General features: G+C 46.3%; 2 protein-coding genes across 6 annotated transcripts in view; both read left to right on the forward strand.

The window, feature by feature from the left end:
* The first annotated feature begins 880 nt into the window (after positions 1-880).
* LOC125537339 (xylan O-acetyltransferase 2-like) lies at positions 881-5,488 on the forward strand. 5 transcript variants are annotated; one of them, XM_048700646.1, is made up of 3 exons: positions 881-1,584; positions 3,871-3,959; positions 5,205-5,488. In XM_048700646.1, the coding sequence occupies exons 1-3, from the start codon at positions 1,016-1,018 to the stop codon at positions 5,231-5,233; spliced, it is 687 nt and encodes a 228-aa protein (XP_048556603.1). In that variant the 5' UTR covers positions 881-1,015; the 3' UTR covers positions 5,234-5,488. The 5 variants fall into 5 exon arrangements, 2 of the variants coding, with proteins under 2 accessions (XP_048556603.1, XP_048556604.1); XR_007295791.1 differs by lacking the exons at positions 881-1,584; positions 3,871-3,959 and adding exons at positions 1,609-2,612; positions 2,715-3,097; XR_007295790.1 differs by lacking the exons at positions 881-1,584; positions 5,205-5,488 and adding exons at positions 1,610-2,612; positions 2,715-3,097 and having other exon boundaries at positions 3,871-3,951.
* An 8,064-nt stretch (positions 5,489-13,552) lies between these two features.
* LOC125536788 (serine/arginine repetitive matrix protein 1-like) overlaps positions 13,553-14,207 on the forward strand; it is a 41,554-nt gene continuing 40,899 nt past the window's right edge. Inside the window, exon 1 of the mRNA XM_048700056.1 lies at positions 13,553-13,868. Coding sequence (XP_048556013.1) covers positions 13,553-13,868 — 316 coding nt within the window. The remainder of the gene's footprint in view (positions 13,869-14,207) is intronic.

Here is a 14,207-nt window from a genome sequence, read left to right on the forward strand (position 1 = left end):
ATCTGAAACTGCTCCGATCCCAAACCGTGATGTTGTTACCGGTGGATTGGGATCATCCCAAACATCCCTAAGCATTTTCGGTTTCTTACTTGGTCTACCTAACCTACTTTTCTCAGTCGTTCGATTATGATCGAAGGGTCCGATTAGCCCCTAGCCTAAAACCCATTTGCTATAAATAGTGGGCAACCCTAATTTCTAAGGAGGTAATAGCACCCCAGGTACTCTAACTTGCACACAATGTGATGATTCAGTCCCAAACTTGCAAAACTTGACTCCACCATACCCCAACTTGCACCTCATGTGATGATTTAGTCCCAGACCAATCACAACTCGACAATTGGCAGCCAGGTGGCTGGACCGGTCAGCGCACACACTTTTGCAGAAACCCCCCTACCATTTTCTTTAATCAACCCGCATGCACCTTCACCTGAATTAAATCCCACTCATTAACACACGTTAGGATGTGTTGACTGATCAGAAAATACTACTTAAGTAGTAGACGGCAGTAACAGATAAGTACTAGATAAACTTCGATTGATGAATATATTGATGTAAATATACATATATAGTGATGTGATCGTACCAGTTAAGGTTGTTTAGCACTACTAGTACTACATCAACTAATAGAGAATTATGAATGCCATTTTGAAATGATCGTACTAGACTTCACAATTAGGGGGCCTCTATACCAGTGGATTTTGCATTAGCTTATTCTGAATACTAATTAGGTGAGGAACAAAGCAATTAATGCAAAAGACTTCTTTCCCTGTACACCGCCTTACATTATGGACACTGGTAGAGCACATGCGTGGAGTGACCATGAGCCTGACATATAAAATCATCTGCAAATTCAGAGCTGGGTAGACCAAACTTACAAACATCACCCATTGTCACTTCTCTTGCAACTTCATTTCATCCTCAAACTTTCAGTGCCAGTACCAACCTGCTGCACATTCTTATACCTCTGAGTTAGCTTACAGGAGGTTGCACTGCAGGCAGGCGGTCAGGGTGATCGATGATGATGAAGGTTAGCCCAAGGGTCAGCGTTCACGTTTGCTTGTGCAACACTAGACATGGGAAGGAGTGCCCCCATTACAATAATAGAGGGGACAGCGCCACAGCCTATTCACCAGAGAAAATGAAGCCGGAGCAGGTCACCCACAACAAGATGACGACGGCGACATCCTCGCCGTCCCCTGTCGTCGGCCTGCGGGGCGTGGTGAGCTCCCTCGTCGCCTTCTTCATCGTCGTCAGCACCGTCTCCCTGCTGTTCGACCACGGCCACGAGTCGCAGGTGCAGCTGGCAGTGCAGCACCAGCACCAGGAGGTGAAGGTGGCCGCGGCCGGGCGCCACGAGGCGCAGGTGCAGTGGACGGACGAGCTCGTGGGCGAGGCCGTGAGGGGCTCCGGCAAGGAGTGCAACTGGTCCGTGGGGCGGTGGGTGTACGACAACGCCTCCCAGCCGCTCTACTCTAGCCTCAACTGCTCCTTCATCTTCGACGAGGTCGCCTGCGAGAAGTATGGCCGGAATGACACCAGGTACCAGTATTGGAGATGGCAGCCCGATGGATGTGATCTTCCAAGGTATGTCTGGCTTTGTTACATCCACCACCAGCTCGGTTTTGTTCATTCATGCCAACAACCAAAAAAATGCAGCATGCCTGAAACTATATAGTACCTACATGCTCTGTGTCAGTGTTGCAAAATTTGAAACTGAACTCTTGGGGAGTAAATGGAAAGAGTTTTATGGAATACAAGGGAATTAAAATCTTAGCTTGGTCTCTAGCTGAAACCAAAGGATGCATGATACTACCAATGGAACAAATCATATATGAGATGGCAAAATGAGTGGGATTGACCTGCTGAACCAGAGGGCAGCGAAAGATCAACAATGAGAAATCTATTTTTTTTCTGCAAAAGTGCGTGCGGGTTGATTAAAGAAAACGATAGGGGGTTCTGCAAAAGTGCGTGCGTTGACCGGTCCAGCCACCTGGCTGCCAACTGTCGAGCTGTAATTGGCCTGGGACTAAATCATCACATGAGGTGCAAGTTGGGGTATAGTGGAGTCAAGTTTTGCAAGTTTGGAACTGAATCATCACATTGTATGCAAGTTAGGATACCTGCTATTAGCTCATTTCTAAGGGAGATGTTCCATCCATCCTCCTACCTGCCGCCACCTACCTGCCTTCTCTGCCTCGGGATCCTCCCGATCCAGTTCCACCCGAGACCAATTGCAGCCTCCACCTTCTCCTCGTTTTCTCCTCCTGTCCAACCACCGCCGCTGCCCAAATCCTACAGGAGCCCAAGCTCCTCTGCCCGTGCGCCCACCTCTCCCGCAACACCTCCAGCTCCCTGTCCTCCCCTTCCCGCACGCCTTCCTCCTGCTTCGAGGAGCCACTCATGCTCGATCTCCACTACAGCCGCTGCTCAAGCCCCACGCCGCAACTCCAGTTCGTCTGCCGCCGTCCCCGGCGAGCTGCACCACCGACGGTCCGCGAACCAGGCCGCTCCCGCACCCCAGCCTCCTCACGTGCGAGCAGCAGCACAACCCCGAGCATCCCCACGCCTGCGTGCCCGCCTCCCCAACCACCTCGCGTCGCCGGCAAGCTCTGGTGAGCCACAGGCCGTCGCCATGCCCTGCCTCTCCTTTGTCTCCTTTCCCTTGGTTCTCTCTCTCACTCACCGAGTCTCTCTCTCCCCGCGTTCCCCCATAGCAGATTCTAGCCATGGATGGGGGCCGAAGCCACCGACCGCTGCCTGGAGCCTCGCCTGCGCTGCATCCCCCACTGGACCTCCCCTGTTTCGCCTCCCGCACCAAGCTCCTCAAGTTCCGCGTCCGTCGTGGCCATGGAGCTCGTCGGCGTCGTCCTCGCCTGCATCCGCCTCGGCCCTCGTCAGCAAGCTTCCGCAGCGTCTGGCCCTGCCATGGCGGCTCGGCCTCCCCTGCTTCCTGTGTTAACCGCCGCACCAAGTCCCAGTCTCGCGCTCGGCCTCTGGATCGATCGATCCAATGCCATGCCAGGCCTCCCCATGTCCCGCCCAGCTAGGGCCTCCTCAACCGGCCTACCTCCTCCACCGAACGGGCCAATGGCCCATGGTGAGCAGCCCAACTGCCTCAATGCACTGTTCAATTTCGGCCCGATTCATGTTTTTTCGCGGAACGAATTTAGCTATTTTGTCCAGGAACTGCATATTAAAGTTTGCCCCCTGTTGTTCATGCATTTAATATCTCACCAACCATGCATCCAAATTAAACAATCTTTATATCTAAAATGCTTAGAATTTCATGTACTTTCAAAATTTTCCACTTTCATCCATATTAAAAATGTTTAAATTGATGTATGCATTTTTTGTGCATAAATGACATGCTAAAATGGTTTATTTCATAACTAAATAACCGTAGCTCCGACTCTAATAAACTATATATGTAAATGGGATAGAAAAATGCATGGATTAACATGGTGGCATTACTTTGCATGTTTAATAACTCTAAAATTCTATATAGGGCAGAACAGTACCATAACCAAAATATGCACATGGGGATTTTTCGGACTTGTTGTTTGTTATTCCGGCCTCATTTAAACTTGCCTAGATGTGTAGTTTACATATGCTTCACCTTTTGCCATATTTAACAACATTTAATATTGTTGGTTACATAAACAAGAGTGAACAAAATATTTGAATGTGGTGTTTCGTCAATATGCAACTCGTTGCATATTGAGCTCCACTTAATTTGTAGTATTGTTTGTTGCACTTTGCCATGCCATGCCTCATTAAATGGATATGCATCATACTTGATTGTGCATCCTGTTTATGCTTGTTGGTTTACTATGTCGCTTGCTTCTTTTCGGTTGCGCTTCTCCTTGTTAGTTCCGGTTACGTTGCGATTGTGAGGACCCGTTCGACTACGTTGGTTCGTCTACTTCATGGACTCGTTCTTCTTCCTAGCGGGATTTCAGGCAAGATGACCGTCACCTTGGATCTCACTACTATATTTGCTGTGCTAGTTATCTCGATGCCATCGTTGTGTCGTGCTACCTACCACCTGTTTATCAAGCCTCCCAAATTGCCATGATAGCCTCTAGCCTTTTCACCCTTCCTAGCAAACCGTTGTTTGGCTATGTTACCGCTTTGCTCAGCCCCTCTTATAGCGTTGCTAGTTGCAGGTGCAGTTGCAGGTTGTTCCATGTTGGGACATGGATATCATGGATATCATGGGATATCACAATATCTCTTATTTAATTAATGCATCTATATACTTGGTAAAGGGTGGAAGGCTCGGCCTTTTTCCTGGTGTTTTGTTTCACTCTTGCCGCCTTAGTTTCTGTCATACCGGTGTTATGTTCCTTGATTTTGCGTCCCTTACATCGTGAGGGTTTATGGGCCCCTCTTGACAGTTCGCTTTGAATAAAACTCTTCCAGCAAGGCCCAACATTGGTTTTACCATTTGCCTAATAACAACTAAAAACTTGCATAGGGACCTACCGGCCCCCGAGGTCTCTTAATCAACCCCCCCAGGCCAGTGCTCCTCATGAGTGTTGGTCCAACCTGTCAACTGCCGATGGCCGCCAGGGGCAACTCTGTGATTGGCCTACCGGAAGTTTGGACAATCCGGTTATGACTCGAGACAAGATACGCGCGGCTACTATCAGGGTGTCGGCACGCTGGGAGGTCTTGCTGGACTTTCTTTACCATTGTCGAAATGTCTTGTGCACCGGGATTCCGAGTCCGATCGGAGGGTCCCGCGATGGAGGATTGTCTCCGCGGATCTTGAGCTTGTCATGGGCTATGTTGGGACACCCCTGCAGGGTTTAAACTTTCGAGAGCCGTGCCCGCGATTATGTGGCAGATGGGAATTTGTTAATATCCGGTTGTAGTAAACTTGAAGTAAATTCAATAAAATACACCAACCGCGTGTGTAACCGTGATTGTCTCTTTTCAGGGAAGTTCGAGAGGAGAACACGGTTGGGTTATGTTTGAACGTAAGTAGTTCAGGATCACTTATTGATCATTAATAGTTTGCGACCGTTTGCATAGTTTCTCATCTTACTCTTGTACCCGTATGTTAGCCATCATACATGCTTAGCCGCTTGCTGCAACCTCACCACTTATCCTTTTCCATACCCATTAACCTTTGCTAGTCTTGATACCCATGGTAATGGGATTGCTGAGTCCTCATGGCTCACAGATTACTACAACAACAGTTGCAGGTACAGGTAATGCGATGATCTGACACGAGTGCGATTCTTGCTTGTTTGGAGTTCTCCTTCTTTGACCAAGGGATATGTTCCTGGTGGGGGAGCCTGGGATTAGTAGGGTGGATATCGTTCTCCTTTTTCGTTTGATTTCATCCGTAGTCGGATCCTGCTCTTCTGTATGATGGTTGCTATCTATTGATGTATTGTTGTATGAATGTTGTAACTTGTGGCGAGTGTAAGCCTTTATATTGTATTCTCATCTATTCAATACATGGTATGTTGTAATGATATCCACCTTGTTATGCACCCAAAATGCGATTGTGCCCCGAGCATGTCATCTCGTGATTGGGATAGAATCGCATCTTGGGCGCGACAATGCATTAGAGACAACTGCTTTCACGTTAAATAGGGCACCGTCTAAATCCATTGAGACGACACCGTATGAACTGTGCTTTGGCAAGAAATATAAGCTATCACTTCTTAAAGTTTGGGGTTGCGATGCTTATATGTGAAAAAGCTACGGCCCGATAAGCTCGAACCCAAATTGGAGAAGTGCGTCTTCATAGGATACCCTAAGTAAACAATTGGGTACAGTTTCTACCACAAATCCGAAGGCAAGATATTTGTTGCCAAGACTAAAAACTTTCTAGAGAAGGAGTTTCTCTCGAAAGAAGTGAGTGGGAGGAAAGTAGTACTTGATGAGGTAATTGTACCTTCTCTCGAACTAGAAAATAGCTCATCATAGAAAACCGTTCCCATGATGCCTACACCAAATAGAGAGGAGGCTAATGATGATGATCATGAAACTTCAGATCAATTTACTACCGAACCTCATAGGTCAACCAGAGCACGTTCCACACCAGAGTTGTATGGTAACCCTGTTCTAGAAGTCATGTTACTAGACCATGACGAACCTACGAACTATGAAGAAGCTATGATGAGCCCAGATTCCGATAAATGGCTTGAGGCCATGAAAGATAGGATCCATGTATGAGAACAAAGTGTGGACTTTGGTTGACTTGCCCGATGATCGGCGAGCCATAGAGAATAAATCGATCTTCAAGAAGAAGACTGACGTTGATGGTAATGTTACTATCTACAAAGCTCGACTTGTCGCGAAAGATTTTCGACAAGTTCAAGGAGTTGACTACGATGAGACTTTCTCATCCGTAGTGATGCTTAAGTCTGTCCGAATCTTGTTAGCAATTACCACATTTTATGATTATGAAATCTGGCAAATGGACATCAAAACTGCATTCCTTAATGGATTTCTTAAGGAAGAGTTGTATATGATGCAACCAGAAGGTTTTGTCGATCCTGAAGGTGCTAACAAAGTGTGCAAGCTCCAGCGATCCATCTATGGACTGGTGTAAGCATCTCGGAGTTGGAATATACGCTTTGATGAGGTGATCAAAGCATATGATTTTATACAAACATTCGGAGAAGCCTATGTTTACAATAAAGTGAGTGGGAGCTCTGTAGAATTTCTAATATTATATGTGGATGACAAATTGCTGATTGGAAATGATATAGAATTTTTAGATAGCATAAAAAGATACTTGAATGAAAGTCTTTCAATGAAAGACCTCTGTGAAGCTGCTTATATATTGGGCATCAAGATCTATAGAGATAGATCAAGACACTTATTTGGACTTTCACAAAGCACATACCTTGATAAAGTTTTGAAGAAGTTCAAAATGGACCAGTCAAAGAAAGGATTCTTGCCTATGTTACAAGGTGTGAAGTTGAGTCAGACTCAATGCCCGACCAGTGCGGAAGATAGAGAGAAAATGGAAGTCATTCGCTATGCATCAACCATAGGTTCTATCAGGTATGCTATGCTGTATACAAAACCTGTTGTGTGCCTTGCTATAAATTTAGCAGGGAGGTACCAAAGTAATCCAGGAGTGGATCACTGGACAACGGTCAAGAACATCCTAAAGTACATGAAAAGGACTAAGGATACGTTTCTCGTTTATGGAGGTGACACAGAGCTCATCGTAAATGGTTACGTCCATGCTAGCTTTGACACTAATCCGGATGACTCCCAAGTCACAAACCGGATACGTATTTATATCGAATGATGGAGCTGTCAGTTGGTGCAGTTCCAAGCACAACATCATGGCGGGATCTACATGTGAAGCGAAGTACATGGCTGCTTCAGAAGTAACAAATGAAGGAGTCTAGATGAAGTAGTTCATATCCGATCTAGGTGTAATACCTAGTGCATCGGGTCCAATGAAAATATTTTGTGACAATACTGTAGCAATTGCCTTAGCGAAGGAATCGAGATTTCACAAAAGAACCAAACACATCAAGAGATGCTTCAACTCCATCTGTGATCAAGTCAAGGAGGGAGACACTGAGATTTGCAAAATACATACGGATCTGAGTGTAGCAGACCCATTGACTAAGCCTCTTCCATGAGCAAAACATGATCAACACCAAGACTCCATGGGTGTTAGAATCGTTAGAATGTAATCTACATTATCGACTCTAGTGCAAGTGGGAGACTGAAGGAAATATGCCCTAGAGGCAATAATAAAGTTGTTATTTTATATTTCCTTATATCATGATAAATGTTTATTATTCATGCTAGAATTGTATTAATCGAAAACTTGATACATGTGTGGATACATAGACAAAACACCATGTCCCTAGTAATCCTCTACTAGACTAGCCCGTTAAACAAAGATGGTTAAGTTTCCTAACCATAGACATGTGTTGTCATTTGATGAATGGGATCACATCGTTAGGAGAATGATGTGATGGACAAGACCCATCTGTTAGCTTAGCATATTGATCGTTCAATTTTATTACTATTGCTTTCTGCATGTCATATACATATTCCTTTGACCATGAGATTATGCAACTCCCGAATACCGGAGGAATACCTTATGTGCTATCAAACTTCACAACGTAACTTGGTGATTATAAAGATGCTCTACTGGTATCTCCGAAGGTGTTTTTTGGGTTGGCATAGATCGAGATTAGGATTTGTCACTCTGAGTATCGGAGAGGTATCTCTAGGCCCTCTCGGTAATACACATCATAAGAAGCCTTGCAAGCAAAGTGACTAATAAGTTAGTTGCTTGATGATGTATTACGGAATGAGTAAAGAGACTTGCTAGTAACGAGATTGAACTAGGTATGTGGATACCAACGATCGAATCTCGGGCAAGTAACATACCGATGACAAAGGGAATAACATATGTTGTCATAACGGTTCAACCGATAAAGATCTTCGTAGAATATGTGGGAACCAATATGAGCATCCAGGTTCCGCTATTGGTTATTGACCAGAGAGGTGTCTCGGTCATGTGTACATAGTTCTCGAACCCTTAGGGTCCGTGTCGTGGATTTGTCACGGCAGATGTCCTAGTGTGAGGACTTAGTTGCGAGGCCAACACATCTATGTGGTAGCTTGAGAGGGGTTGAGCGGGACGAGAGACGCAGGGCGGATCAACACGCAAGACAAGGATTTAGACAGCTTCGGGCCCCGGGACACATCATCCGGTAACAAGCCTACATGCTGTTTGAGGCTAGGTCTCATTATCATCATGAGGGAGTCGCCGTAAACCGACTCTTTGTGTCTAGCCCTAGAGATTGTTTTCTTGCTTGTAGCCTGTCCCTCTTTGGGGAGCCCTGCCCCTCCTTATATATGTTGAAGGGGCGATTTACATGTGGAGTCCTATTAGGATTAGGACTAGTCTATCTCTAATACAAACCGGATATAAGTCCAGGTCTTAACACCTTGTAAGATAAATATTCCTCATGCCTTTCCTCTTAAACCAGCCCACCATTAAACGTGAACCGACCTTCTGGGCCTTGGGCCTTGTCATCCGTCTGTCCCGCACGCCGGATCACCAGTGAGTCATAATGACCAGGTGGGTTGCTTGTAAACCGCCAGGTCAGGGCGGGTCGCCAGTAACTCGCCAAGTGTCAGCGGGGTCTTCAGATAAACCGCCAAGTCCGGCCGGGTTAACTTCTGACCGGTTTACACCGCGGGGTATATCCCCGACATTAGCCCCCAAGTTTAGCTTGGATTTATTCATGGTAAACTTATGCTGCAAAATAAACACAAGAACAAATTTGACAGGTTACGCTCCGGGTTAAGAATTTTTGTAAACTGGTACCTGATCATCCTTAAGTCCTTGTTATTTCCTCCTGGGAAATCCGGGTCAACAGACCAGCTTCATAATCAATTTGCCGACATTGGCTTGTCACCGAGAAATATTGTGAAGAATAACTCCTTTGACTCAGCTCCGCCGGTTTAAGAAATATGGGTCTGAAAATACTTATCTGATATTCAGCCGGTTTGAAGATGTAAAACTTGCCGGTTTAATATTACCAAAATGGCCGATTTATAAATATTGATGGCGCTGGGTCATAATTGTTGTCGACACCGGGTCATGTAATTGATCTTCCTGATTTGCTCAAAACTAATAAAATGAAGATGTTCGTCCTTTATATGCATAATACCTGTAGCCCCAAAGTCTTAAGAGGAGAACATAGTGATAACTCAAGACTTGCTCCAATAAGTGTTTCAACCTTGAAGAAATCCGGTTTGTTCATCTCAATCATATAAACTGAATACTCCATATATGTAGCCCCCAAGTACCGGGTTGTCATGCTTGCAGCAACCTGGAACTTGTAATTGCTTATAAAAACTTCAATCAGTGTAACCCCCAAGGGCCGGCTCATTATGCAATAATGAGCAGGGACTTTGTAAATATAATCATGTAGACTTGAGCAGTGATATGTAGCCCCCAAGGGCCGGCTTTAGTAAGATAATACTTGAACCGGGACTTGATATATACTTCAATGAAAATAACATCTTATAATGTAGCTTCCATCGTAGGGCTTGAACCCACGTCCATAAGGTTAAGAGCTTTGTGCTTTACCAACTGAGCAATGGATCCTTCAATATTATGGACGAAAATTTATGTACCTTGAATTGTTGACAGGAGCAATTGGTAGCCCCCAAGGGCCGGCTCATTACGATGTGATGAGTAGGGTATTCAATAGGGTGAGCAAACAATGACTTTGCATTAGCCCCCAAGTATCATGGTGCATGCTTGCAGCAACATGAGACTTGTGTATTTGATGTAATCTCAACTGAAATAATGTAGCCCCCAAGTGCCGGGTTGTAAGCCTGCAGCGACTCGGGACTATTCCTTCCATTGTAGAATAAATCATATCCTTTGATAAAATAGTAGACATTGCGCTATAGCGACTTTGAAAATCTTAATAATAAAAATCCAGCCATGTTGGCTATTCAAGATAATATAATCCGGTATGAAAACCTTATTCATTCAATATCATAATGAAATTTCAGCCAAGTTCGACTATTTGAATAATATAACCCAATGATTTATAAGCGCATGATTCCAATGGCGCAATCCAAATATATACTGGCGACTTATTGTCCAAAGCCAGGCCGGTTTAATAAACACCGGATCATACTACCGTTTTAATAAACATCGGTGATTTATAATCATGCTTTATTCAACCTGTTTCTGCATACAACAAGTTTAAAGTGTCCTGTGACATTGAATCACATCGTTGGTTTACCAACTTTTTGTAGTAAGAGTGATAACCCCAATCTCGAGTACTGATAACTCGTTCCATATTGTGCCAGTTTATGATAAAACCATACCGGGTTATGATAAACACCGGGTTATCCATATGAAATACTGGCGACTTGTAGTCAAAACCAGACCGGGCTGATAGTCTCCGGATTATAACTTGATCGTGTACTGACAACTTGTAGTTGACAGCCTAACCGGGTTGATAAACGCCGATTTGAAAGCATCACAAATCTTATCAAAAGAAAACAAAACTTAGCAAAAAGCAAATAAAACCGTTGTAGTCAAGGCTTTTCACGGGCTGCCAGGCCCCAAATTCGAGGCTTTTCATGGGCTGCCAGGCCACTGAGTTAAACCATTTTTGCAAAGCCTTTTAAGATGGTCCTCAATCCTTAACCAATCATCGTTTTAACTTGACAAGTTCAGGGTCTTCATTTTAGAGTAACTTGTCAAAGTTCGAAGGGTCATACCAGGTTTACCTGGGCGGAGTGACTTACTTAAATAGGCAGGTTAACCCGGGGTTTTAGGTGTATACACCAGGCTTCCAAGCCATGGCTTGATAGCCCATTACAAGTGTAGATTCTAAGTTCATTTCGATAGCAAAGAATCCCCAAGTAACGTTTTAAGCTGTGCTTAGTGGGTGCCTATGTTTGAGTTGTTGTTTTACAACACTCTCTTTGGCCCCAGATTGATTTGGCTTTCAGTCGATCAAAAGGTGTAACTATGGTTCGGATACAACCAAGCCCCCAAGTGATGTTGTGGCATTGCACCGATCAAGAGGTATGGTATTGGTTCGGACACGACCAAACCTCCAAGTGATATAATAATATGATAAGCCAATAAGGCAGGATACCCATGTTTGAACCGCGCATCGTGGCAGCAGGTCCTCTTCGGCAATTTTTAACCTTTGCAAGAGATAAATTCTTCTTTGAATCGGGATCTTGAACCGGATATAGAGAGCTTCAAAGCTTTGTGGGAGACATCTTTCCCTTGAACCGGATTTTAAACCAGAATCTTCATTTTTAGCCGGAAATTTTCTGACGGCCTTTAAACTCAAACTTGCGAGAAGTTAATTTCTTTTTTAACCAGAAATTCTTAAACCGGATTTGAGAGCTTCAGAGCTTTGTCAGAGAACAAATTTCCCTTGTACCGGATTGTAAACCGGAATCCTTTTCTGATGACCCGGAACTTCTTCATTGAGCCGTGATTTTGTAACTGTCATATACTTTCTAATCTGGAAATCTTCTGACAGCACGATGTGAATCCGGGACCGGATTATCTTTCCCTCCAACGTATTGGGGTTCTTGACTTCACTGAAAACCGGCAACGTTTGCTAAGTCATATCATTATAGCCCCCAAGTCTCAAGTTGACTCGAGGAGTTGGCTTGAGATTCTCCAGATTTGACCGTGATATAAACCGGCATAACTTGTATATCATTGGTGTTGATAACGTGATATGAATCCACAGAAGGTTGAGGTGACTGCGGCGGGCTATAAATGATCCCGTATGAGCCGTGTCAGCAACTCGGCCAATGGTTCCTTCCAACTGGCTTTTTGAAGTTGACCAAACTGTAGTGGCAGCAATTTGTGTGCATGTCCATTGAACCGTCAGTGCAGACGGCAGTTGATAGTATATAATAATTTGCCTCCAATTTGTTGAAAGAAAACTGGGCTATCCAAGTTGTGACTTGCTCAAACAGTTCCTGCAGACAGGTGCGGCCCGGTATGTTGATGTAGACCAGGCCGCGAGAGACGGACGCCAAGATAACCGCAACATCAGAGGCGACTCAGATAGATGATTCGGCCGTAACATTGTAAACCGGCACGGACGGGGAAAATCAGCACCGGTGTCATAAACCGGCACGGACGGGCGAGTCAGGCGTGGCGTTGTAAACCGGTGCAGTCGCGAGAGATGGCCACGACGCTGTAGGCCGGTGCGGTTGTTCGTTGAATAACGACGACCACCTGTTGGCGTGCCTCCATCTCCGCGGTATAATATCACTTTTTGTCGCCCTGCATAAATAATATTGCAGACCAAGGCAAAGATAAACTTGCTTTTTTGATAAAAACAACATATGCTAATAAATCAAATTTGGATGGATATCACCTGATTGGTTTGGACAACGGATGATCCGTTTATCGCGACAGAGGCGACTCTGGCAGCGACCCGGAGCAGAGATAGAGTTGCGGCCACGCAACAGAGGCAGGGGCGGCTCAGCTGCACGGTCGAAGCAGCGAGGTAGATCCGTGAAGGCGGCTTAGCAATGGTAGTACAGCCCACTCAGCCTCGGACGACCAGCACCGCCTTGCCCTGCTCACTTCGATAGTGCGATGCAAACACAACCAAATAGTTAGTATTAAAAAGAAATTACTATATGGTAATAATATCTTGCAAGATTTCTTTGAAAGCGAATCTGCATGCTTGATGTGATTTAAATAGAATCGCTCCCCAGCGTCTCCCGCACCACGGCTCAAGGCGCAAGGCAACAGCAGCAATCAGGCGGCGCGGCATAATCCGCACGGGCGGCTTAGCGGCCGGAGAAGCAGAAGCAAACGGTAGACTGGTAGTGCTTGAGGCGGAGGCGCAAGGCAATAGCTGAGGCGTCCGCGTGGCCGGGCGGCTGAACGCCGGTCGCGGCGGCTCGAAGGTGGCGCGGGAACCGGCTGGAGTGGAGCGGAGGGCGGCCAGGGCTCGCGGCTGCAGCCAGGGCCGGCCGAAGCCAAGGCCGTGCGGGCGAGCGGATGCTCGGGCGTTTGAACCAGCGAATGGAGTACGGCTCGGCTGCGTGCTGTCTTGCGGCTGACTCGGAGCAGGAGGTGGCAGAGACCGAAGCGGAGCCCGACGTAGGTGGAAGCGAAGTAAAGCCGCGGCGGCGGCGGCTCACATTCAGGGCGAGACAAGGTCGTGCGACGGCCGGCTCGGCCCGCGGGCGGTTTGTGGCGGCAAAGACCATTGTCGATCGCGGCGGCTCAGCAGCAGTGGAGGCCGAGAAATCCAGTGGCAGAAGGAGGGTCAGGGCACCCCGGAAGTGGTCACAGCGACGGCTCAACATGAGGGCCCGCGGCAGCGTGCGGCACGAAGGCAAGGGCAGCAGGGCAGCTTGTGCCGCAGCTGTCGAATCCCCCGGCGAGGCGGCTCACGGCGGAAGAACATCGCCCGGCAGACCAACAACACCAGGATGGCTAGACGCGTGAAAGGAACGGCTCAACGCGGCCATCGCGGTTCTGACACAGAGTCAACGTGACTTCAAGTGAATCCCATAGATTGACGCTACTGATGATTTTCACGTGGAGTATGATGTCCCATTGGAGACTGTGCCATTGTGTATTGTAATTAGTCCTAGTTTTTGAGGAAACTGCCACGGGACACTAGATCATGGCCAGACTGCCGTCGTTTTTCTTTTGTCTTCATCTGCTGCTC

Source organism: Triticum urartu, chromosome 2 (genome assembly GCF_003073215.2).
Source record: "Triticum urartu cultivar G1812 chromosome 2, Tu2.1, whole genome shotgun sequence".
Taxonomy (NCBI): Eukaryota; Viridiplantae; Streptophyta; class Magnoliopsida; order Poales; family Poaceae; genus Triticum; species Triticum urartu.